This window comes from Pseudorca crassidens, chromosome 9 (genome assembly GCF_039906515.1).
Source record: "Pseudorca crassidens isolate mPseCra1 chromosome 9, mPseCra1.hap1, whole genome shotgun sequence".
Taxonomy (NCBI): Eukaryota; Metazoa; Chordata; class Mammalia; order Artiodactyla; family Delphinidae; genus Pseudorca; species Pseudorca crassidens.
The window spans coordinates 1,892,817-1,917,353 of NC_090304.1; the positions used below are offsets into that span (position 1 = coordinate 1,892,817).

Consider the following 24,537-nt stretch of genomic DNA (forward strand, 5'->3'; position numbering starts at 1 on the left):
GCCCTCCTTCTTCCTTCCTCCTCCAATTCTGTCCTCACCTTGACCCCCTCCCTGGCTTCTCCTCTACGCTGCTCCCCTCCCCCTTCCTCTGTCCTTCTTCTACCAGGAGCTCCCCTCTGAGGACCATGCTGCTGCCCAGACCGCAGGGAGCCCCTCAGGGAGAGAGGCACCTGGAGCCGACCACCCGAACCCCAGATTCCAGCTGTGTGACTCTGAACACACCCGCAGCCCCTCTGAGCCTCCACTCCTTGTCAAAACGGGGATGGGAACTAAAACTGCCCGGGGGGCTCTGAGCACCAAAGGAAATCAGGCCCCTGTACGGAGGCTGCTACGCAGAGATCTGTACCAGGGGACACTGGGTCCTGTCCTGGGAGTCTGGAATCACTCACCTCTGCGGGGCTGGAGCTGACTGCCGGCTTCAGTTCTGAGCGGGTGGGGATCGCCTGGGCCACAGGCCGCAGCAGCTGACCTCCGGGCTGGGGTCTCGGGTGGCTCTGGCCTGCTGCAGCTCCGGCTTGCGCTCGGGCTGCGGCTCAGGCTGGGGGGCAGCCTGGGCAGGGAGCTGACCCGCAGATGTGGGGCCTTGGGGCTGGCAGCTAGAATCCACCTCCTCTTCCTCAAGCTCAGTGGTGACTCTTCGTCCCCTGGGGAGAAGCGAAAGGGTGTCCCTAAGATGACTGCTTTTAAAACAAACCCACCCCCCAAGCCCGGGCCCTGGTCCCCTGCCCCTCCCCTGGCTGTTGGGTGGAGAGGCTGCAGGTCACCTTGTCAGGGTTTGGGCGGCGGCTCCCCTTCCGGTCCCTCTGGCTGCCCAGCTCTCCCTTTCTTAAAGCACTAGGGAAGGAGGAAAGTGTCCACAGTTCACCCGGAGCTGGGCTTCCACAGCCAAGCCTGAAGAGGTGCCCACGGAACGGCAGGACACCCCCTTGTTGGACAGGCTGCGCCTTCCTGCTGTGGACTTCTGCCTGGGCATGGGGGCTGGGGGCTGCACACCAACAGCCTGCCTTGGGGGATCACAGCACACGCTATCAAAATTCTCCCCTGTACTCCCCAGCATTCCCACCTGGAATGGAAGCAAGGAGGGGGAGCTGGCACACACCAAAGGACGCAGCTCTGCCTTGGGAAGGCAGCTGAGAGTGGGGGGAAGCTGGGCTTCTCTGGGGAAATGAACCTCTTCCCCACAAACACCACCCTGGCCGGACGGAGGCGTCTGGGACCCTGGGTGGTGGGAAGAAACACGTCACGCACAAAGTAATGGACTCCTGGCGAAACTACCCAGGGCAGGGGGAGCTGGGAGGGGCCCGGGAGAACACTGTCTGGAGGAGAGAAGCTTTACTTTCTAAATCCTGCTGTGGGGCCCCAAGGGGCATTGCCCCTTCATTGTCCTTCTCACTCTCCAGTGACACGGTGGGATTCTTTGGGGGGGGGTAGGGAGTGGGGGGAGAGGAGGGAAGCTTTACTTTCTAAATCCTGCTGTGGGGCCCCAAGGGGCATTGCCCCTTCATTGTCCTTCTCACTCTCCAGTGACACGGTGGGATTCTTTGGGGGGGGGTAGGGAGTGGGGGGAGAGGAGGGAAGCTTTACTTTCTAAGTGGCATCAAAAAACAGCTCCAATCTCAGGGCCCCGCCCCTCTGCAGCGTCGTGTTTGTCTTTGGTCGCCGTCGGGGAGGCTGGGGCGCAGCAAGAGGGAGTTTCTCACGCCGAAAAACCCTGCCTTTTACATTTGCAAAAACAGCTGTGCCTTGCTGCTGAAAAGAGCAGCCCTACCCTCCGCCTCTGCCCCTCCCATTTTGCAGAAGCGCGAAGGAAAACTTACTTTCCTCGCAAAAGACTCGAGGGCTCTGGGCAGCCCTACAGAAGAGTCCCTGTCCACCTGTCCTTCCCGTCCCCTCCGAAGTCGAAGCTCGCCTGCGTCCTCTGGCGCAGAGGTCTCTCTGCTCCTGTTAACTGCCCCAGCCCCAAGCCCCCGGCCCACCCACGCCTGAAAGATCAGAATGCAGCTTTTCTCACACACTCAAGGGGGAGGGAGGGAAGCCCAGTCACCTGTACTCTAGCCGCTGCGTAGTCCCCGAAGCTCCCGGGCGGTGGATAAAAAGGACTGGGGAGTCTCTGGTGCCCCAGGCTCTCTGCCGAAACTGCCCGGGTGATGGTCCGCCGGCCGGGCCAATATTAGCAGTCGCCACCAAAGCAGGGGGGGCTCTGGCTGTGCTGCCCGGACCCTCCAGCCGGCTCGCCGCAGAGGCGGAGGAGGGGGACGAGGCTGAGGCTGGAGAGACGACGAAGGGCACTTTCAAAGTGTGCATCATAACAGGCCCCTGGAAGCAGGGGAGCCTCGCCGCCACTGAGCACGGCACCTGCTCGAATCCCAGCTGAAACTATACTTTCGCCCCTCACCTCCTCGTCCCCCCCACGCCTTTCCTCAAGCCCCTCCAAATTTGGGTAGCTTTGCGCCAACTTGGTGGTGCCGGGGCAGCTGGCTCTGGCACCTTCCCACGTGAGGGCACAGCGCATTAGGGGGTGGAGATCAGGCCCACCCCTAGCCTGGCAGAAAGGCGTTTGTGGGCGTGGGCGTTAGCCGGAAGCACTCCCTGCCTGCTGGAAGGTGGGACTCTTCAGAGGGGGTGGAGAGTAGGTAGGGCCTCAATAGATTGACACTTGGCAGTCACTCGACACCCTGGCATGCCAGTGGGCGTGGCACGGGTAAAATGGGGGCGGGGCATAATGGGGAAAAAGCCAGGGTTCGAGAATGGTCAGAAAAATCTTTCTTCATGGGCTCCCCACACAGCTGCAACACAATGCGGCCATGTCTGTCCTTCTTCCAGAGGCAGGGGACTCACCTGGGAGTTTTCTCCCTTCCCTAGTGGCATCTGATACTACCCCCTACACCCTACGTGTGGTGCTGGGCACCCAAGGATGCTGAAGCAAATGGAAGGCGGCAGGTAGCGAGCAGCAGTGTCCTGCTCACAGGTACCCCTGGGTGGGACGACTGGGGCTCACAGTCTTTTGAGCTTGGCGGAAACTCCAGTTGAGGCATAGACTCGGAGGTGTCAGAAGCTGGTGGTGGTGGTGGTGGTGGGGACCCAGATAGAAGTGCTGCCTGATTATACACTAAGCCTCACTGGGAACTTAAACTTTCCTGAGCCTTCAGGTAGAGCAGGAAGCAGATCAGAGACTCACTAAGAGGCAAAAACACGTGCTGTTCCCAGAAGACCACCAGTCCACACCCTCCCTGTGCCCCTGCACCCCAGCTTACCAACCTGTGTTGGGGGTTAATTCTCCCCTCTCCCTTTGTCTTTCAAGCCCTCACCTGAACTTCCTTCCTTAGCTGGAGGTATACATCATCTGGTGGGAGGACAGGGCTTTCAGTGGGGAAGAGAGTCAGACTTGGGGGGACTCAAATCTCGTGGGGGTGTCCTAAACAAAATGCAGATGCCCCAGAGCCATACCATCCTCTGGGAGGAGGGCAGGTGGGCCTCCTCACTGGTCTCTTGGGTGGGGAAGGATGCAGGGATACTAACGGTCCTGAATCAGGTCCAGGGCACGGAGAGGGGACTCAGTGTGAAGCAGCCCACAGTTGGGGGGCTGCAGCAGTCACGTGCTCACGCTGGCTCTGCTTTGGGTTCTGTGGCTTTGGAGTCTTCACAGCCTGTGCCACACACCTATGCCCGCCCCCCCCCCCCAGACTCCAGTGTCCGCTGCCGGATGCCCAGATGTCACAAGGAGCTTGCAGGTCCCTACAGAGAAACGTATCTGGGACTTCCCAAGCCTCAGGTGGGGCTAGAGAGGGTGAAGGGCTGACCCCACGTCAGATGATGGGGTTCCATGGAAGGCCCACCAAAGGGGGTGTCTTCAAATTGAGAAGGTGGGCAGCTAAGGGGTTGAAAGGACAGCAGCCTTTCAAACCCACAGATCAAACTCTTGGAAATGTGGAAGCTCCCACCCCTAAAACAGTGTATGGAATCTGAGCTCTGCCCTAGTGAGAATCCCCGTTTCTGGCACAGCCCCAAAGGGGATCTCACCAAGGCAGGGCAGTTTTATTCCATCAGAACCTTGAAGCCCAGAGTGTTTAAGCAAAGGAAGGCGAGCAGAGAAAGGGTTTCAGGGTGGGGAGCACCCATGGGGGACTAGCTAGGCCATGGTGCCACTGAGTCAGGACTAGAAGTGTTGTGGGTGTGAGGGCTGTGACCCTCGACATTCCATGTACTGTCCATGGTGGGAACACATGGCCTATAGGGGATACAGGGTAGTGGGAGAGAAGGGACAAATTCGGGGTGCACCTCACAGCATAAACGTCACGGCCCCACTGCCTCTTAGGCCTGAGAGAGGGTTATCCCATCCTGGGCTTCTGGTCAGATCCTAGTTATGCCTGAGAGACTTAAAGGACCCTTAGAAATTCCCTAGTTTCCTCCACTTGGCTGCTTAAGTGGCCTCATGCTGACACCTGGTGGCCAATTCTAGAATTACAGCGCCCGGCTCAAAAGTTCTTCGGAGCGGCAATCTTGGGGCACCCTGGGGAGAGGGCTGGGGGCAAAGTGACAACATTCTTCCTGCAAGGGGGAGGCCCCCTGCAGTGTCGGGGTACTGGTGGGCTCTGCACCTTTGCGCTTGGATCTGAGGCTCTCCTCTGCCCCCGCCCTGGCATTACAGAACTGACGGTGGAAGGAGGCCCAAGGGAATTCCTCTCTGGCGGTTCTGATCCCAGGGGTGTGGCGAGGTGATGCCTAGAGTACAGGTTAAACCCGGGACGCCTTCCCAGAACATCCGCTGTGTTCTGAGAATTAGAGAAAACTGTATTATGTTTATATCAATAAAATCAGATTCGTTACTGAGAGGCTCTGGAGCAGAACGTTTGGGACCCCCATCTTGAGGCAGGGTCCCCGAGACCAGATTCAGGGGCTGAATCTTGCGCCCGCGACCCACAATCCCCGCAGGGCTTTCCAAATCTGACCCGAGCCTGGCACCTTGTGGCCACATCGAGAAATGCACCCGCAGCCCCAGAAAACACCTGGCTGTCCTAGAAATCAATATTGCCACGAGGATAACAGAAGAGCCACTTTACCAAACCTGAGAGCCGAGAGAAGAGGGGGGAGGAAACGGAACCCCCATGCTGAACTCACCAGACGTCCCGAGAGCCCCGCACCACTGGGACCTGTCTGACCCAGCCACCTCTGTGCGGGCAGCTGGAGAGGCCAGGGTGAGGCCACCCCAGGGCAGCAAGGCCACAGTGGGAGGGCCGGGGGCTCATGCTGTACCACTCACACTGCGGTGTATCCAGAAGGGGAGAGGAACGGGCACGAGGAGACCTGGAGGCTGACCCGGCTCAAATCCCTGCTCTGCGGAAGGACCTGGGCGAGCCCGGGCACCCCTGGGAGGCCACGTGCCTCTGACCTCACAGGCTTGACATGCTGGTGCCTGAAAGCCCTTAGGTCAGCGTCCAGCACAGACCACATACTAATACGTGTTTGTTATTGTTCATCATTATACTCTCTCAATGCAAAAGTATGTTTGCCCCTGACTCCCCTGACCGACGGCACTAGAACCTTCTTTCCTGGGTGTTGGTAGCTGAGTCATGGCCCCGGCTGGTCCTGGGTAAAAGCGGCCACCTGAGAGGACTCTGGAGTTTGGGGGGAGGGGGACTGGCCAGGCAGGGAGTCTTGCCCTGTCGCCGGGCACAAGGGAGCCCCGGATCCCCTGGGCCATGCACATCCCTTCCCTCATCCTGCTTTCGGCCTCATTCAAGACGTGTGAGCCCTCCACGACCCCAGCCCCGGGCCTCCTCCCTTGGGGAGCTGTTCTTCCTGGCAAGCCCCACCCAGCACCCCGACATGCCCACAGGCCACCCCTGCTATTGAGGAGCTGCTCCTTTCCCGTGGAAGACGCATCAGCGGCCTTTTGCCTCTGCTGCCCGCAGGGGCAGCAGCCTGTGGAGCACGAAGGCCCAGAGAGGGGAAGTAACGTGCTGGAGATGCAGAGCTAGAGGCCGCAAGAAGCGCCCTGCGCCCGTGGTCCTCCCTCGGCCTCCCTCACCTACACGCCTGGCCCACAGAGGACAGCGCGGTGCATGCCGGGTGCGTGGGGGCAGCCTGAGACCACGGCCTGTCCTACTGGGGAAGGAGCTGAGAATACAATTCAGAGGACCTGCGGACACCATGGCAACGGGCCTGGGGGGTCCCCACTCACACACATCGCCCCACTGGACCCTCACCACCAAGGCGGGAAGAGTCTCCTCGGGTTCCCTTTTGATGGATGAGGAAACCGAGGCTCAGAGATGCTATGTTACTTTCCCAAGGCCACACAGCCATGGGCAGCAGAGCAAGGACTTAATCCCCAGGTGCCTGGCTCACCAGCTCTCACCCTTCAGCCCTGAACTGGCCCGAGTGGACCCTCCTGCTGACCCCAACATGCTGAGGGCGTTCGGGAGGTGAGGCGTCCACAGGACTTGACCCATTGTGTCCTCCAGACCTCAACCTGCACCTTCTTTTTGGCCAGGGCCTGGAGGACGACATCTCCGTGTGAACGCGGCTCCCAGTGTGGCTCCAGGGAGGGTGGCATGGACTGCATGTGCCCCACGGCAATCCCTGGGCTTGGTTTGCACCTTCGGCCGTGACAGCCAGATGCGGACACGATCTTAAGGTCTAGGCTCCTGAATGTGGACACAGGACTCTTCCTCCAGGAAGCCTCCCAGCCTGCCTGGTCTGACCTCCTCTGATCTGTGCAGCTGGAGTTGGGGGCCCCCTCAGCCCTCCCCTCTCCTGTTTTTCCTCTAGCTCTTCCTCCCACCCGGAGTCTGGCCTCTCTGCCCTCCCCGTTCCCACAGCTGGACCCGGGTCCAGGAAGCAACCCCAGCAGGTGACCAAGAGCAGACCCATCGTGTAGGCCTCAAGGGAGGAAGCCCATCTTCCATCCTCTCCCTCTCCCTGACCCTTGGAGGGTTTCTTGGACAGGCTGAGTTTGTTGGACCTCAGGTGGGTGCCAGGGAAGGCCAGGGAGACCATGGAAGGCTATGGAGGACCAGAGAAAGCCAACAAAGGTCACAGAGGGCCAGAGAGGGCCAGTGAGAGCCAGGAAGGGTTAGGAAGGGACAGAGCCTCGGGTTCAGAGCCGGGGCCCCCATGTTCACCTCCTCCCAGCCCTGTTCCTGCTGCCCGCTGAGCTACCACGCAGGCCTGACCCGCAGCCCAGAACCTGAGGCCCAGAGAGGGAAGGGGGTTTCCAAGGTCCCCCAGCAAGTGGGCCATGGGTGTGGGAGGGGCAGGCAGGGTGCCCCCAGGGAGGCCAGGCTGGAGCAGGGCCAAGTTCTGAAGTGAGGATGGACTTTGAAGAAGAAAATTGTGTGCTTTGAGACGCAGTGTGAACGGCCTCAGGCTGCAGGGCTGCCGGGCGCCGGCTCTGTTTTCCAAAAACACAGATGGACTGGGCAGGGGGTCAGTGAGGCTGGCGGAATGCGCTCCTTGCCCCCCTCCGCCCCCCCATCCCCGCCCCACGAGGTTCTGATGGGCCAGCAGCGTGGTCCACATGGGGCTGCAGAAGGTGGGGCACCCGGAGCTCACAGGCTCTGGACCCCCAGGCTGTGGAGGCCCACCTTCATCCCTGGCAAAGCACAGAGCCAGACTTGGCTGGGAACGACCCTGTGACCTTGACCCTAGGTCTACGTCTCTGAGCATCTCTGGGTGAAGGGAGCCTGGGAGGCAGCACCCACTTGCAACCCCCTCCTGAGGCTCCGGGGGTGCCCCCAAGATCCCATATCTCAGCCCAGTGCTTTGGAGGGCGGCGATTGTGGAGTGGCGGACCCAGGCCCAGCTTCTGGGGGTAGCCTCAGGGACACATCTCTGGGCTCCTGGACACTCTCCCAGGGGTCTCCGGGTCAGACCCCCGACAGCGGCAGGTGGAGGAAGTGGGAGGTTTGAGCCGAGGTGGGGTGGGGCTGGCGGGCTGCCTGGGGACGGGGTGGAGCTGAGGACCCGGGGGTTGGGGGCCGGTGCTTGGCTGGGGAGTGGTGGGGAGCCACCTCCGCTGGTCTCCACTTTCGAAGGACTCTGCCTCGCTGTTCCTGCACCAGGGCCAGAAACAACAGTGCGGGAGGGAGGGGCGTGGCCGGTGCCCCACCGCCCTGCTTGTCTGTTTATCTCCACGCTCCCAGACCCATGACCACCCCCTACCCCCAACATTCTTTCTGGAACTGACCTCTCTCTCCTCCCAGCACCGGGAGGGGGAGATGGGGATGGACATGGGAAAGAGCTAACCCTGACCCAGCTGGACCCCCGCCAGAGGCCTCCTGGGCCCAGGGTTCCTGGCCCCAAAGCCCCCGCCTCACGTGAGCCTTCTGGCCCGAGTGGCCAAGGTGGCTACAAGCAGAGCGAGGGGCCGCCTGGCCTGACGGCGACAGCCACCCCGCAGCCCCCAGCCTCAATTGCCCCAGGTCCTGGAGACCCTCAGCCAGGGCTCCAGCTCGCACGGGTGCCTGGCTTGCTCAGCCAGGATGGGGGCCCTGGAGGAGGTCGGCCCCAAGGACTTCCGGCCCCAGGTCTCTGATTCTAGAGGGTCAAACTCTCACTGGAGACGTTTCCAGAATGTTGGGGGCCCAGAACATTTGTCCAGCTGCTCCCCCAGGAAGCCTGGGCCCGTGAGGGGGTGTGTGTGGGCTTGAATGGGGGGCTGAGACCTCGGCACCCTCTCCCCTTCCTTAGCCTCATGGCCTCCAGAGCCCGGGGCGGCCAGCCCGTTGGGCATCCCCCGGAGCCCCTGTGCCTGCTGGCAGGGGGGAACGCGGGCGGCGTGGGCAGCAGACCCCTGCGGAGAGGACCACTGTCCAGGACAGTAAGCCCAGCACAAAGTGGAGTGTGGCAAAAGCGGGGCTTTGGCGCCCTCTGCTGGTTCTGTCTGTGAATGACCGCTCTGACCGCCTTGCCCGGCGTGGACGGGTGCCCACCTGGTAAAACCGCCCGCGCAGGGGACCCCACCCTGCCTGGGTCCCGGGCAGGCTCCCCAAGGTGGGGGCTCACAGCCTAACTGGACACAGACACCGGCCGGGCTCTGCCGGGGCTCTGCCTGGGGGGCCTTTTCCAGGAGATCAGGCCCTCTTCCCAGCCGGGCCCCCACCGAGCACCAGGCCCGCAAGGGCAGAGAGCCCACCCCAGCATCCTTGCGTCCACCTCCCATAGCCCTCAGGATCTGCTCAGGCCCGGAGAACAGCGAGGACAGTAAATATTTACTGCCAACAGGAGAAGGCAAATACAGCCCCAATGGCCAGGTGGAGCTGCCAGTTCATCCCTGCCAGAAGCAGATGCAATCCGGGGAGCCAGCCTGGAGGCAGCCACACAGGCAGAGTGTCCTTAGTGGGTGGGCACCAGAGGGCCTGACCCCAGCCTCTGTCTCCCTATTAGGAACACAGGGGCAAACAGCACACACCCGCCCCCCACGGCACACGTGACAGTGCAACACGGAAGACGCAACAGTGAGGGAGTGGAACGTGTTGGGGGGGGCTGCTCTCGGCACTTGGACCCCACTGCCCACGTGAGGGTTACACACGGGCCTGCACACCGCTGACAGCCACCGCCAGCCGCATGGGCCAGTGGAGCCCAGGTCCCAAGGGCAGGCCAGGTCTGCCCTCCAGTTCCCAGAAGGGGCGGAGCCTGGGCCTGGGTTGGGTGGCAGAGCCCAGGTCTGCGGGCCTGGCTTCCGTGGGGCGATGTGGGGGGGGGGTCCAGAAGCGGGGGCACCTGGGGTTCAGTGCCCAGGGCGGTGCCGAGCAGGAGACTGGGTCCGATCCCGCCCTCGCCCCCGGGGTCCTGGCGGCCCTGGGCAGCCGCTTCTCCCTCCCTCCGTGACCCCGTCCCTGCTGGGTGTATGGAGGGCCCCCACCCCAACTGTTCGAAAACACATCCGCTGGTACCCAGGGGCTGGTGGGAGCAGCTGGGGCGGGGCGGGTCCTGGGCCTCAGAGCGGCAGCGGGTCTCAGGAGGGGAAAGGAAGACAGGCCCCGGCCCAGGCAGGGCGCGAGGGCCACGTCACACCCTGACCCGCCACGTTCCCCACCCGGTGGGCTCCTCTTCCGAGCCCCCCCCACCACCCAGCGCCAGCCGCGCTGAGAGTCCTGCTGGCCGGGAGGGCCCCGCCTGCCCCGGGACCCCAACGGCCTCCACCTTCTCCACAGAGTCTGTTGGCACCTGAGGGGGAGGGGGAGCGTCCGAGTCGTCCCCAGGGTCTCACTGGCTGGCAGGGCCTTGAGGGCAGCCTGACTCCAACCGGCCCACTTCCCAGCCCCAGCTGCATGCAGCCCGGCCTCGGGCACCCACATACCTCAGCTCCTGCGGGGTGCCCCTGCCTCCACCCGTGCTAATGGGCCGCCTGGGTGATCCCATGGGCAGCCTGCCGCTCACCCTGGCCACCCCCCCTCCCCCTCCTCTTCCGGGTCCAGTGTCCGGCCATCCACCTGCCTGCCCAGCCCTGGCCTCCACTCCAGGGGCGGGGCCTGCTGGGGGCCTGCAGCGTCTCCCCTGGGGTGGGGGGACCAGGGTGAGAGCCTCGGGGTCACAGGGAGGGCCGCCCAGCCGGCTGGGTACCAGGCCGGCCTCTGAGTGGTCTGCGGCGACCGGGGCCCAGGCAGCAGCCCCAGCCTGGCCACCCCGAGCCCTGGCCCGGGCGGAGCCTTCAGGAAGCCTGCAGATTGATTTGGTCTCTGAGCAGCCGGCAGGCTGGCCAGGCCTTGGTACGGCCAGGTCACCCTCTGACCTCCCGGGCTGTGACCAGCCCAGGCACCCCTGGGCTCTTTGGCGTGACCGGCAGCGGCCTGGGCGGGTGCCCCACGGAGCCACCCCGTGCAGCAGTGGGGCACTGAGGAGTGGGGTGTCTGGGCCCCCGAAGAAGGAGCTCACCACCTTGGGGGGTACTGCCATGGCCCCTGGTGCCTGTCTGCCCGCACACCTGTGGGCAGCCAGTGTGTGACGCAGAGAGAACAGAGAGGGGTCTGGGGCAGCGCCCCCCCCACCCCCGTCACCAGGGCCTGAGCAGGTGGGCCGGCCTTCCTTGCCCCCACCCCCAGCAGCGCCTCAGCCCCCCAGGCCACACAGACGACAGCAGCAGGGCTCATTCAGGGGGTTTATTGACCGTCAGGGGTGCGGGGGAGCGCGGTGCTGGCCGCCTGCCTGGAGGGGGCGGCCGCCTGCCTGGAGGGGGCGCCCGCCGGGCCCTAGTTGCAGTAGTTCTCCAGCTGGTAGAGGGAGCAAATGCTGGTGCAGCACTGCTCCACGATGCCGCGCTTCTGCGGGGGCCCCTCCAGGGCCGGGGGCTGCAGGCCGCCGGCACCGGGGCCTCCACCCAGCTCCACGGCCCCCACTGCGGGGAGAGACGGTCAGGCAGACGGCGCTCCCCTGCCCACCCTGCCCGGCCCTGGAGCGGGACCCTGAACAGGTGCCCTGGCGCCCATCACAGGCCTGCCCCGCCCCCTCCCCTCCCCACAGCCCGCCCAGGACGGGGCCCTCTCCCAGGGTGACGGGGCGTCTCCCACAAGCACCACCATGGCCGACACATCACCCCGAGACCATGGGCACCCAGGACTTGACTCACTTCAGAAGATTCCTCCCTGGAGCTGCCCTCGGTGGGGAGGGGAGAGAGTGGGGCCAGGGTGCTGGGCGAGGCCGGGGCGAGAAGGGAGGGGGGAGGGGCAAGCCCACCCTCAGGCGTCCTCCTGGCTCACCCCCAGGGAGCTGGTCACCTTTAGGATGTGACCAGGAGGACATCATTTTCCTTTTTAAAAAAGTCCCTCCTGCCCTCCCACTGGGTGCCAGCTGGAAGCCCCGGGGCGGCGGGGCAGCGGGGCTCACCCTGCGGGCCCTCCACCTCCCGGCGGGCTTTGGGCGTGTAGAAGAAGCCGCGCTCCCCGCACACCAGGTACAGCGCCTCCACCAGGTGGGAGCCGCACAGGTGCTGGCTGACGAAGGCCCGGGCAGGGGCGGGCGCCCAGAGGGCCAGCAGGGCCAGCAGGGGCCCAAGGCGCAGCCACAGGACCATGGTGGGGCACGAGGACCTGGGGGACAGGCGGGGTGAGGCCAGCGAGGGGGCGCCCGGGACCCCCAGCCGGTGATCACCCCAAACGCTCCAAGAGAGGAGCCCACGCCCTCCTGCCACTCAGCGGAGCTCGGGCCTGGGGCCCCGAGGCACCGGACCCGGGCGGACGCAGAGCCCGCAGGACAGACCTGCTTGCTGACGCCTCGAGTGAGCTCGTCCCGAGGGCTGGGGGCTGCTGGGCCCCGCCAGCTTTATAGCCCCGACCCCTCCACCTGGCCCATTAGGGCCTCAAGCGGGTGGCAGATGGCCGGGGGCTGAGGCTGCAATTTCTGGATCATTTCCCCGCTGCTGGGTCTGCAGGAACCTCTCCTTGGTCGTCAGCACCTCTTGGGGCCACAGGGTCATTAGAGTCTTAACGAGGGACCTAATGCCGAGCTGTCCCCGCTCACAGCTGGGGGCAAACGCCTCCACAGGAGCCGCACCCCACCCGGCCTCGCTTGGGTCCCATCTTCCATGTTGGTCCGGGGAGTGTGGCCAAGAGAGAGGACCCCTGCCCGCTGTCCCTGGGTCTGCCCTCGGGGCCCCAGAGGTGGTCCAAGGCCATGGGTGGGCAGTGAGGGAGCGTCTCCTTGGCTCACGGCCCCAGCCTCACCCACCCCAGCGCTGAGGCCCGCTGACACCCCCAGCTCCCTGGGGCACTGCCGAGGGGGCTGAACTCAGGGACCTGCAGCCGTGAGGCCCCTGAGGCCGGCCTCTGTTCCTCACCTTCAATGTAGGGGCCACAGGACGCGTGGGTGGGGCCCCGCCACACCCCGCCGAGGCGGCCTCTCGGACCCCATCCCTCTTCCTAGAGCCCCGCCCATCCCCCCGTGCTGACCCCTTTCAGACCGGCCCCTCGGCCCCATTGCATCCTTTGGCTGCTATTTGCGCCGAGCCCCTGTGGTCCCTCCAATCCCCTGGACAGGCCCCTGGAGGGAGGCCCGGACCCTAGCAGCCCCCCACACCAAGGAAGGGGCTGGACCCTGCCTTCCCAGGGCGTCATGATGTCCGGAGGCCCCTCTGCCGCCAGGGGAGATCTGGGGGCCTCTTAGAGAGAGGTGTGCAAGGTGGAAGGCTGAATGACGGAAGTCCGCGGTGGGAGGGCAGACCCCAGGGCCCAGGAGGGCAGGAGGGAAATGAGGCCGGCCGTTAGCCCTTCCCCAGGGTCTCAGTGGGGCTCACAACCATCAGAAGTGGTTCCATTTGATGCCTCACAGGCTAAAGGGACACAGGTGCAGGAGGGCTAGTCACAGACAAGGTGCTTGAGGTGCAACTGATGGAAGGACAGACCACCAGGGAGGGCTGGGACAGAAGGCTTTGCCCAGGAGGGTCTTGACGGATGAGTAGGAGTTTACCAGGATTAACATCCTAAGAGCTTAGAGCCAGGGTCCTTGTGGTGGGAGGGGGAGGTAGGGGGAACCAGAGGAAAAGAGCAGGGCCTGGAAGATGGGCTGGTGTGTACCTCCTGCAGGAAGTAAGGAGCCAGCCACCTCCCAGGAAGCCCCAGGCTGCTTGCTCCGAGGGCCAGGGCCAGGGTGGGAAAGGGGACACCCTGGGCTGGGCCAAACCTGGAGGATTCTGGGGGCTCTAGCTGGAGGGCCAGGTCCAGACCTGTCGAGTAAACCAAGCCCAGAATCCAGCCCCCCGCCCCCCTTGCAGGGGAGACTGAGGCCCAGAGAGGTTACCTAGGGGCCAGCTCAGCTGAACGCTCCACCAGCACACACTGCGGGGTGGGGGGGTTGCGTTCCCAGGTCCTGCTTTAGGTGGGGTGGGGTACGGGGATCAGAGGCAGCTGTGCCTTGGACACCCCCCGTTCCTCTGCTTGCTCTCACAGGCTGGCCCCTGGACCCCCGTCCTCCTCCTAGTGGGGACATCGGGCTTGCGGGGAGGGCCCAGCCTGCAGCCCTGCCTAGGAGACCACGGCTGTGAGCCCTGCCCCCGCAAACCCAGGCCAGGCCCCCACCTCCATGCTGCCCCCCCACAGAGATGGGACAGCTCAGCCAGGACCCCCTCAGCCCTCGAGCTGCTGGTGGCTCAGCACAGACGAGCTCCCCTGGGCGAGCAGGTGACCCGGGGCTGCCTGGAGGAGGGGGCAGGCAGCGGATGAGCCTCTGAGCAGGGATGGGGCAGAATGTGAGGGGCGCAGGGCTGCGGGCTGAGCCCGGTGCACAGACACAGACACAGACACAGCCGGGTAGGCACCCAGAGGGATTCTTTCTTTTATTGAGAACGGGAGCAGGTGGCACACGGCACATGGGCAGCACACGGCACAAAGTCACCTGCAGCAGAGCTGGCAAGCGGTGGGCGGGGCAACAGGGTGCCCTCCAGCAGGGGGATCTCTGGCGGGCTCTCGGGGTGCCCTATGAGCCAGCCCTTCACGTGGGCGGGGGCCGGGGCCGGCGGGGGGAAGGCCAGGAGACCTGGGGCCGGCCTAGGGGGGCCTGCGGGGTGGCGTCCCGCGTCTAGCTGATGGCACTCAGGGCGTGGGTGAGGGCGTGCAGCTCGTCCCGGACACCATCCAGGGCGCGTCGGATGGCGTGGGGGCTGTCCAGCACATCGATGGCCAGCGTGTATGGGTCGAACTTCACGGAGAAGGGGCGCTGGATGCGGGAGGCATAGCTCCTGGGAGGGGAGCCAGCAGGGACCCTCAGTCACCCAGTGGGGATGAGCCCGAGGGTGGGGGCCCGGGTCTCCGTCACAGCAGCCTCAGAGCTCCCGGGACTTTTCAGAGCCGCCTGCGCCCCCAGAGCTCATTCTGTCCAACCAGCCAGACAAGGTGGGGGACGGAGGCCTCCTCCAAGGGCTGGGGGCTGTTTACGGCAGGGAGGGACGGGCCTTTTCCAAGCGAGCCTCTGCGAGGCACTCCAGCCCCCCCTGCTCCTTCCCGAGGCTCAGCCAGGCCTCCTCCCGCAGGAAGGTCTCCAGACCGTGCGCCCCGCAGGGTCCATTGCATCCCTGTCCCCAAGGTTGTGTGTGGTATCCAGCCCCCACCCCCACCCCCACTGCAGGCACATAGATCCTGGGCCTCAATCTCCCCGGTGACAACAGGAGCCTGGCTGGAAAGAGGCCCCTTCCGAGGGCGAACTGGCGGGCCCTGTCGGGCTCTGCCCTCCCCCCCGGGGAATGCTGGTCACTGCACCTCCAGCCCTGGAAACTCCCTGCTACCCCCAGGCTCCCCACCCGGCCCTCAGTCACCCCGGCCCTTGTCCTCTGTCCCCAGCACGGCCCCAGCTGCTCAGAGGACCTGGGACTGGGAAGGACCCCGCACATCCATCTTACAAAGTCAAGCTTCACCTCCTCAGAGCCTGGCCTTGGCCCAGCCTTGACGTGGCCACCAGCCCCGCAGGTCTCCCCACCCCAGACTTTTTGGGGGTCCTGCTGCGGGAGGGGTGCTGTAACCTAGGTGCACAGTTTTCTCCACTGTGCAGTGGGTTCGGACGCCCAGCCTGCTGGCTGGCGCTTCCAGTTCAGGGAGACGGTGGGGGTCTCAGCCTACCTGAGTTTGTCCTTGGCGTCGCTGAAGCTCTCAGACACGAAGTAGACAGGTTGATAAGTCTGGTCCTGGTAGGGCTGCACGGCCGCTGCGTCGGGGTCGAAGGCCCGGATCTCGGGCTCCTCAGACAGGGAATGCTGGCGGGAGGCCAGGAGTGGGCGGGGGTGGATCTCAGGGCCCCGAGGGAATTGGAGCCCCTTGGCCCGACTCCACGGTGGGCTCTGGGTGTGGATTCATACCCTCCCCTCTCCACTGGGGGTCCTCCCGAGGCCTGGGGACAGTGTGAGTGGGACGGGCAGGGACAAGTTTTCTTGGCCCCCCTAAAAGGGCAGCCCCAGCCTCCTGGGAGGCCCGAATTCAGAAGGCACGGCCAAGGTTGCCCTCCCCGTGGGGACCCGGGCTCCAGCCCCTTCCTGGGGGGTGCGGGGAGCGTCTCACCAGGAGCTCCCCATAGGAGGACAGCAGCCCCGCTCCGTAGGCCTTCACCTCGCCGTTCTGTTTGCACAGCCCAAACTCCACGGTGAACCAGTACAGCTGGTGGGGGCAGTTGGCAGGGTCAGCTGAGAGACCACAGCACAGCATTCCCCACTGACCATGGCCCCAGGCACCCACCACCCAGGCAGAGGTGAGCCAGGCTCCGGGCGGTCACGCCGTGAGAAGCGGAGACCGGAGCCTGGACAGGAGGGCCCAGCCTGGACCCAGCGTCCTGCAGGGGAAAGAACCCACCGTGGACAGCTTCTCAATTTCTTCGTCCGATGCCCCCAGGGATGCGAGGCCGATGTCCTGTGGGGGAGGGAGAGCTGAGGGGGGAGAGGCTCAGCTCACCATGGCTTGGGCGCCTGTGTGAGGGGAGGGTGCTGGGGCTGTCTGCAGCCCGTCCAGGGGCCTCCTGGGCACTGCCGGGGTACAGAGACCCTCCCAGGGTGCAGGGCCCCTCCTGGGACGCAGGCGCGCTCCCGGGATCCGTCAAGGGCCCAGGACCGCTCCCTGCCGTTCCTCGGAGAGCCAGCAGGTGGCAGCACAAGCCGCGGCACTCCGCCCCCAGCTTGTCCTCTGCGCACCGTGATCCCCTGACCCTCCGGAAGGGATTCTTCCCCGTCTTTGTTCCAAGGTGGTCTTCCCAGAACGGCCCGCCCACCCCTCTCTTCCAAGACGATGCAGTCGCTCTGAAGTCTCATGACCCAGGTGTGGGCGGCATCCAGCCTGGGGGTGGGGAGGGGCAGGCAGCGCCCATCGCCGCAGGTGCCACCCCCCAGCCCCTCGGCTGACGCCCAGCTCCTGAGGCCTCGAGGACACACCTGGGAGAACTGGGCGAAGGTCCGGTCGGCCAGCATGGGCACGTGCCCCAGCAGCTCGTGGCAGCAGTCCCTGTGTTGGGGGCGGACAGCGGGTGGGGCTGGGGGCCGGGCCGCAGCCTGCCCCCCTCCCCCAGCAGCACGCACCGCCCCCGTCCTCCGCAGGCCCCCCGCGGCGGGCTGGGCTGGGCACTCACGGCTCGGGGGAGTGCATGGGTGAGGAGGCATGGCGGATGTACTGGGTGCACTGGAACACGCGGAAGGCCAGGCTGGCCAGGAAGTCCCGGGCGGACAGCAGGCCGGCCACGGGCCGCAGCTGGAAGCCGGTCCGCTCTGCAAGGGCGGCGGGGGGGCGGTCAGCGCGGGTGGGGCCGCCGGCTGGCCACCCCAGGCCCTCCCGCCGGGGCCTCCACAGCGGCGCACCCTTCAGGAAGCGGGAGACGTCCTCCAGCTGGGGGATGCTGTCCTCCCGGTACCCGCAGAAGTGCTCCAGCAGCTCGAAAGCCTCCAGGTGTTCCCGGCACGCGTGGGTGGCGTAGAGGCCCCGCAGCGTGGTGTAGACCTCCTTCCTGTGGGCGGGGGAGGGGGGCTCAGGCTGGCCGGGTGCCCCCCACTCCCAACCTGGCCCCCCGCCGCCTGCCGCAGACCCCTCCCGGCATCCGGCAGCCCCTCCCGTGGGCGCTCTGCTCTGCCCCCTGCAGACCCCAGGCAGCCTCACACTGCAGGCCTCTCCCTGGCTCCAAAGACGCTGGCCCCTGGGAGTGGATGTCTCCCACCTGCAGCTTTGGGGGGTTTCAGGGGACCGTGGGGGGCCTCGGGAAGTCCCTCCTCCACCCGGACTTGGTCTGTCCTCTGGAGGCCACCACTCTCCACGCAGGGGTTCTGGGGGTCTTCCCGGGCCCTCCTCATTCCCCACCCCGCCCCTCCCCAGCTGCCATCATGGGGTCTCACCAGGTGGCAGTCTCCTCGGCCGTGTACTCCACGTGGGGAATAGGGTCGCCTCTGGGGAGGGGGTCAGCAGTTAGTCCAGGCCCCCTCGGGGAGGGCGTGTGGGGGGTGGACAGGAAGGGTCTGGGCTGAGCGACCCCGGCTGTGTGGCCACAGCAAGTTGCTTAACTGCTCTGTGCCTCCGTTTCTTCGGCTGTGACTTGGGGACCCCGAACCGGTGACCACGGTGACAGTGAAGGTGATGGCATTGGTGACAAAGGCATCCCTCCCTTCCCCCCACCCAGGTCTAGTGTGAGGCCGCAGGACGGGGTCTGGGTCTCAGAGAATGAGGTCCCGAGGGGGGCCCTTACTGCTTGTACTGGAAGGCGATCTCAGCAATCAGCTTCCTGCGCTGGCGGTACACCTGGTCCGAGAAGCCCTGACGGCAGAGTGGACGCCATCAGCCACCGCGGCCTGCCAGCCCTCCCCACGCCCCCAGCCCAGACGTGACCTGTGATACCGGCGGGCGCCTGGCGGCTGCACCCAACCAAACCTCAGGGTTCCACCAGGAGCCGGAGGCAAACAGACACCCCGTCCCAAGCCGGGGTGCACGCCCACCGCCCCAGCCATGAGTACGGGAGCAGGTCGGGGCCCCGGCTCACCGGATGGTCCAAGTCCAGGTCAGGGTCAAACTTGGTGACCAGGTGGTGACACTTGTCCAGCTCAGAAACTTTCCTTGGGAACCAGAGGACTGCACGCAGGAAGGAGGGTAGAAGGACCAGATTGGGTGTTGGGCTGTGGTGGGAGGGCCCCCCTGGAAACAGCCTCCCACTTGCGACTGGGGGGCTGGAGGTGACACAGGCCCGGACACAGACGAGGGGGATTGGGGAGGGCCAGAGCCAGCAGAGAGGGCGCCCCAGGCCGTGCACGCAGTCACTGGGGTTCCCCTGTGGGACCCCTTGCACCCCGATGTCTCGGGGTCACGTGGTCGCCCTCAAGGGTATAGGGGCAGCCTCACCCTTGTTCTCCCCAGCGCCCCGCACATCTTCGGCCACGCGGCGAAGGGAGCTGAGCAGGGTGGGCAGGGCGGCGCTGGGTACCTCACAGCGCACGAAGTACTCCAGGTGCAGGCCCCCTGCCTGCGGCTTCTGGGCGGGCCGGGTCTCCAGGTGGTGGATTTGGGCTTCAAATGTCTTAGGAGCAAAAGCAGGGAGAAAGAGGGAGGGAGAGATGGAGAGACAGAGACAGAGACAGAGACAGACAGAGGGGGAGGCGAGGGCGCTGGGAAGCAGGCACCGGGTCGGCCCGCCCTGCCCTGCCCTGGACGCCGGCAGCCAGACTCAGGCCCGCTGCTGGCCGCCTGGACAGCTTTCAGCTGGGAAAACGGCTCTTGTCTAGCTGGTCTAACAGGGGTTGTCACAGGGTCCCCCAGACCCAGCGTTTCGGGTGGGGCCTCCTCCCAGGCAGCCTGATTTCCATCCCTGGTGGCCTCGTCCGAGACCTCTAGACGCCCGGGGCTGGGGGTGGGCCCTGATCCCACTGCGGGCAGGTCGGGAGGCTCAGGCCCCGACCAAGCAACACTGAGCGCGGGGGGGGAGGGGTGGGTGCGCTCCCCTGCCAGCTCCCATCACCCAGCAACGAGGGAGCCTCAGTCTTCAAGGCCCTCGGGCCATCGCGGGAGCTTGGGAGGAGTCGGCTGTAATGTCATTTGGGTGCGTGTGCTGGGGTCCAGCAGCTAACGCCATCAGCTGTCACATGAGCCCAGCCCCGCCAGGGCCAGGCGGGCATGGGGGGCCCTGCGTCCCCGGCTGCCCTGGGGGACCCACACCCCCCCTGCCCCCAGGGTGGGGTGCTGGGCACGGGGGAGGGCGGGGGGCTGGGCTCAGGGAGCTCCTGAGAACAGAAGGGTGTGGCGAGGGGCTGTGAGCCCCCTCCGCACGTGGCCCCCTATGCTCCCTCACCTCAAACACCTTCACAGCCCGGGACAGCGCGGGGGGCTTGGTGGCCCGCAGGGTGAAGAGGAGATTCAGCGCGGCCTTCCCGGCCCGTCCCCCCAGGGCCTCGCCCGGCTCCGCGGCTGCGGCGGCGGCGGCGGCGGCGGCCTCCGCCTTCTGTCGCTCGTTGCGGGCATCCTGGATGAGGCTCTGCCGCCTCCCGACGAAGCGTGGGGACTGTGGGGACAGATGCGCCAGCTCCCCCTGCCCTCAGCCGGACCCACAGAACCTGGGACCCAGCTCCAGCGTCGCGCCTGCCAGGGGCCGCAGTGGGGGAGGGAGACAGGGAGGGCGCTGGGAGCCACAGCTGAGGGTGGTCTGTGCCCTCAGGCCACATCTAACCGGGTTAGGTGACGAGGGCTGCTTGGGGGCTGCCCTGCTGCCCCCCGGGCTGCGCAGGGCCAGGGGACATGGTGTCTGGCCCCATGGAGTGACCTCTCCTCATGGCCCCATGCCCAGCCCTGCCTCACAGCCCAGGGGCCCTGGCCACACCTTGTCCACAGCCGGTCCCGAGACCATGAGCCCCCGGGGTCAGTGCGTCTGCCCACCCCCCCCACCCCCGGCCGGAGTAGAGAAGAAGCCCCCTGTCTGGGGCTCATCATTTGCAGCTGAACTTCCAGGAAGCTTCTGGTCTCTTGGGTCTTGGAACATGGCAGGGGGCCGCGGGGGAGCCCCCCCAGATCTCCCACTCTACGGCAGGCGGGGTGTGGACAGAGCCAGGGGCCTGGGGTGAGCGCTGCCTACCCCACGGCCAGTGCCCTGAGATGGTGTCTGCAAATTAAATTTCTAGGACCCAGCCCGTGTTTCCATTAAAGGTCTATAAACAAGAGCCATTTTAAACCTGCAGGGAGCTGATTATTCCAGGCCATCCCTGAGGACGAACTGGAGACCCTCTTCCAGGCCAAGAAGCCCCCAGTTTTCCAGTCTCAGAGGGGAGGTGGCCCAGCGGGTCTTCCCAGCACAGCCTCCGTTGAACTCGGGGGCTCCCAAGTGGGGGGCCAGGCCTTGGGGGCCATCCCTGGTGGTCAGGGAGGCCCAGGGTTTCTGGGCAAGGGAACAGGGGAGGTGGGTTTCAAGACAGGAGATCCCACGTGGGACATGGAATGCGTGGCAGGTGGATGGGTGAATGATGGATGGACAGCTGGACGGATGGATGAATGGATGGTGGATGGACAGGCAGATGGTGGGTGGTGAATGGACAGGTAGATGAGGGATGAACAGGTGGATGGTGGATGGACAGGTGGATGGGCGGGGGATGGAAGGGAATCACCCTGGAGCTCAGACCTCCCTTCAGCTCAGCAGAACTGGGGCCTGCACCCCTGTTTGCCCAGTGCCCCCCACCACCTTGAGCTGCTGCAGGGCCCGGGACACTGTTGCACACACACTGGGTCCAGCAGGACCCACCCATAGAGATTCAAACGCCCGGGCACAGGGGTTGCCCACGGAGTCCGGGCAGGGGAGGTGCTTGCAGCCAGGACTGGACGCCAGGCCTGGGTCCAGGGCGCCCATATGGACCCTGAGCCTGGAGCCTCCCTCCAGCCTTCAGGGGACACCCCTGGGCTTCTGGTTCGTTCCGGCCCGTGGGCACCAGCCTGCCTCTTACCATGATGGCCTCGGCCTGCTTGGCGTCCAGCTCGGAGACGGCCCTGCGGAAGCCCTTGGCCTGCGGTGAGGCAGCGTTGGGGGTGGGCATGATGCCGGCGAGGTCCGGGCTCCGTCTCCACAGCCCTCTGCCGGGCGGCCTCTTATAGGCTGAGCTGACGTCAAAGCCCCTCTGGGTCCTCCACCTCCCACCTCCTCTGCGTCCCCCTCCTGCTGCCGCCTGAGGGAGGTGGGGTGGGCGAGGAGCACGGAGACGCAGGAGAAAGGGCTCTGTCCCATTAAATCTAATTGCATCCACCGTCACAGGCACCCAGGCGGGCGGCCGGCCCTTCCTCTGAATCATCCGGGCTCCGGCAGGCGTGCTCCGCAGGGCTGGGTGCAGCCAGGCCCCTCGGCCCACACCCGAGCCGGGTGATGGGCGGGTACACGGGGGGGTGGAGTTCTGGACACCCCACCGTGCTCGTGACACAAAACCCTGACCTTTGGTGGCCATCGGTCCAGAAAGCCAGGCTCAGACCTCAGATGTCAGGAGGCAATTCGCTTTTCCAGAAGATTCTTCACCAAATTTCCCAGCAGGGTCCCGAGGCATGTTCCTGTTAGATGTCCTCAGCGGGCATGTTATCTGCCCTCCCCCCCACAGGCACATCCAGCATGGCTCAGAGTGTTCCAGAAGGGCACATCCTCCAGGGTGCAGGAGAATGAGGGACGCGGGGGTCAGGGAAGTCTCTAACAATTGTCCCACTCACTCCTGCATGGCCGTCTCTCCCCCTCTCCTGGCCCGCCCCTACCCCCCAGCGTCCCCCAAGGCCCTCTCACCACTTATCGCTGGGGTGTCACTGCCTCAGGGATGCGCCCATCCCTGAGCACTGAGGCCCAGTCCCTTCTTCACGTGGTCCCTGGCACCATGCGGGTCCCGGGACAACCCCAGCCCAGAGTTTCTCCTGAGTTCCATGCCCGCTGTTCCTCTGGCGGTGCCCCTACCCCGGCGACCAGGGGCCCGGAGGGAACCCCCCCTTGGCACCAGGCAGACGTGAGTCCTGCCCTGTCTACCCCGTCCCCCCGCCCATCCCCACGTTCAGGCACAGCTTTGGGAAAGGTATGAGGCCCCCGGCAGCTCCAGCTGGTCACCATGTTGTCTCAATCCACCTCCCCGGCAGCCCTCACGCCCCAAAGAAGCACCCGCTCTTCATCACAGCGGCCATCCGCACCCTCTCCTCCCGGACCTTCCCCAGATGTGGTCTGACCATGCCGTTCCCTTGCTCCACAATCCTCTATGGCTCCCCATTGCTCTCTGGAAGCAGCCTGAGTGACCCCCTCCCCTCACCCACCCCTATTGATCTCACCCCCAACCATCCCCATTTCCTGCTAAAGGAGGGTTTGGACTTCATGACACCCTGTTTGAAATACTGCCCCTCACCCTTTTCTTCTCCTGGCGAACTCCTATGCATCCCACAAAACCAGCTCAGCTACCATTCACTCTGCAATGCCTACTCCTTCTTGTCCCTGATATTAACCTCCCCCTCCTCTGCTCTCTGAAAGCAAGAACCCTGCTGGCTTGGCCCACGGCTGCATCCCCGTGCCTGGCCTGTCTCATCTCCTAGACTCTGGGCTCCTGGAGAACATGTCTCAGTGGCCCCTGCCCCCAGGGCCCAGCCTAGAGGAGGTTCCACAGGGCTGTGAGCCCTAAATGGCGCTGAAAGGAGCTGCCCAAGACCCCAGTGGGGAAGGCGGGGCTGGCTCTGCCCTTGTGGGCCAACGTGGAGGGCGGTGGGCTTCCACTGCCCCAGGCCACATCTGCCCTGCCTGAGTGCCCAATGGTCCCCAGGGGTGGCCAGCCTCCATGCCCAGCATCAGGTCTGCTGCAGCCCTGGACGGGTTCCCTGCTCCCCCTGGAAGCCCCCTGGGGCTCTCACGTGTCTCCCTCTGGGAGGGCTGCTGGAGACCCCGTGGTGACATGGGTCCAGCCCTTCAGTGGATGGCCCATGTGCTCAGAGGGGGCCCCGTGCAGGGCGGTGACACATCCGCTAGATACTGCACAGGAGGAGCGCGGGCCTCCACTGCCGGCTGTGGATTTAACCTTTCGGCAAATATCTCCACCGATAACAAATATTGTTTCTAATCCCTTGGCTTCCCTGAGCCGGTGCCTGCGTGGAAGCTGTGTGGAGCCAGCCTTCTGAGTCTGCCTTGGGGCCAGGCAACCCCCAGGTGAGACCCCCGGCAAGAGCTGAAGGCGGGAAGCTGGTGGACACGCTTCAGTGAGCAGCGCGGTCCCCTCCTGACCACGCATCCATCCTGGGAAGACTTTCCCACACCCCTGCCCCTCCAGGGCTGGCTGGGGGCCCAGCTCCGGGGCCCCCAGAGCACAGAAGTGCTCCCTTTTCCTTTAGCCGCGCTCCCCACCCCGCACTGTGTGTTACACCCTCTTCCACCCCAGTTGGTGAGGGGACCCAGGGCGCCCCAAGCCCGCTAACATCCTCTCCCCTGGTTCTGCACCCTGGTCTCCTTCCCGCCGAGGGTCCCCTCTGCCCTGGGCCTCCCAGGTGATCGCAGTGTCTGCCTTCAGACGGGCTTCATAGACCCATTCCACAGATGGGAAGACTGAGGTGAGTGTTCCTCTGGGCCACGCAGCGAGTCTTGAGCCCAGGTTTCCCATCTCCTGAGACATGGCTCTTTCAGGGACCCCGTGGTGTTCATCCCAGGGGCTGAGGGGGCTCAGGGCCCCAGGCCCCAAGGGGAGAAATCTAACAAACGCACGCCAGGCAGGCAGACAACCCCGAGGAGGGCAGGGCTGGAAGGGGACCCACGGGGGAAGGTCAGGCATGAGACAGCCCTGTGGCCTGGACACAGTCCACAGGGGAGGAAGGGGCTGAGCACCGAGAGCTGGGTTTGGGGGCGGATTGGGAGGAGGGGCCGGGCACGGAGGTGAGAGGACAAGGGAGGTGGCGTGAGGCCAGGGTTCCGGCAGCCCCTGCCGTCCTTCCACCTACTCTGGGCCTCAGCCCTCACTGCCCGCACCCCTCCCCTGGGCAGTCCCCTCTGCCACAGTCACGCTGAGTAATTACAGCCGCCTTGCCAGGCAATTAGGAGGTGCTGAGCTGGAGTGTTTTCTCTCTCAACAAGCGAGGCCCCCAGAGGATGTAATAGCCCGTAATGACAGTGTGCCCGCGCCTGGCATCAAGC

General features: G+C 65.2%; 2 protein-coding genes and 1 long non-coding RNA gene across 3 annotated transcripts; all 3 read right to left on the reverse strand.

The window, feature by feature from the left end:
- Window positions 1–759: 759 nt before the first annotated feature.
- Window positions 760–10,383, reverse strand: LOC137231194 (uncharacterized). The gene is made up of 3 exons (XR_010946402.1): window positions 10,301–10,383; window positions 2,045–2,267; window positions 760–834 (listed from the first exon to the last, which is right to left on the reverse strand). It is a non-coding gene; the product is annotated as an uncharacterized lncRNA (long non-coding RNA).
- Window positions 10,384–11,189: 806 nt separating this feature from the next.
- Window positions 11,190–12,022, reverse strand: INS (insulin). Its single transcript, XM_067751710.1, has 2 exons — window positions 11,824–12,022; window positions 11,190–11,335 (listed from the first exon to the last, which is right to left on the reverse strand). Exons 1-2 carry the CDS (start codon window positions 12,008–12,010, stop codon window positions 11,190–11,192), a joined length of 333 nt encoding a protein of 110 aa, XP_067607811.1. The 5' UTR covers window positions 12,011–12,022.
- Window positions 12,023–14,265: 2,243 nt separating this feature from the next.
- TH (tyrosine hydroxylase) lies at window positions 14,266–21,448 on the reverse strand. The gene is made up of 13 exons (XM_067751711.1): window positions 21,359–21,448; window positions 19,723–19,932; window positions 18,780–18,954; window positions 18,424–18,512; window positions 18,133–18,200; window positions 17,786–17,836; window positions 17,258–17,403; window positions 17,032–17,167; window positions 16,838–16,907; window positions 16,266–16,322; window positions 15,978–16,073; window positions 15,543–15,676; window positions 14,266–14,668 (listed from the first exon to the last, which is right to left on the reverse strand). The coding sequence occupies exons 1-13, from the start codon at window positions 21,446–21,448 to the stop codon at window positions 14,509–14,511; spliced, it is 1,482 nt and encodes a 493-aa protein (XP_067607812.1). The 3' UTR covers window positions 14,266–14,508.
- Window positions 21,449–24,537: the final 3,089 nt, after the last annotated feature.

Bases quoted from the DNA above. Each gene is read 5' to 3' on its own strand.
- INS (XM_067751710.1), bottom strand. From the start codon at position 12,010: ATGGTCCTGTGGCTGCGCCTTGGGCCCCTGCTGGCCCTGCTGGCCCTC. The intron at 11,336-11,823 runs GTGAGCCCCGCT...CTCTCCCCGCAG, and splicing joins GGAGGTGGAGGGCCCGCAGG to TGGGGGCCGTGGAGCTGGGT.
- TH (XM_067751711.1), bottom strand. From the start codon at position 21,448: ATGCCCACCCCCAACGCTGCCTCACCGCAGGCCAAGGGCTTCCGCAGG. The intron at 17,168-17,257 runs GTGCGCCGCTGT...CCGCCCTTGCAG, and splicing joins CGTCTCCCGCTTCCTGAAGG to AGCGGACCGGCTTCCAGCTG. The intron at 15,677-15,977 runs GTGAGACGCTCC...GCCTCCCGCCAG, and splicing joins CCTCCTATGGGGAGCTCCTG to CATTCCCTGTCTGAGGAGCC.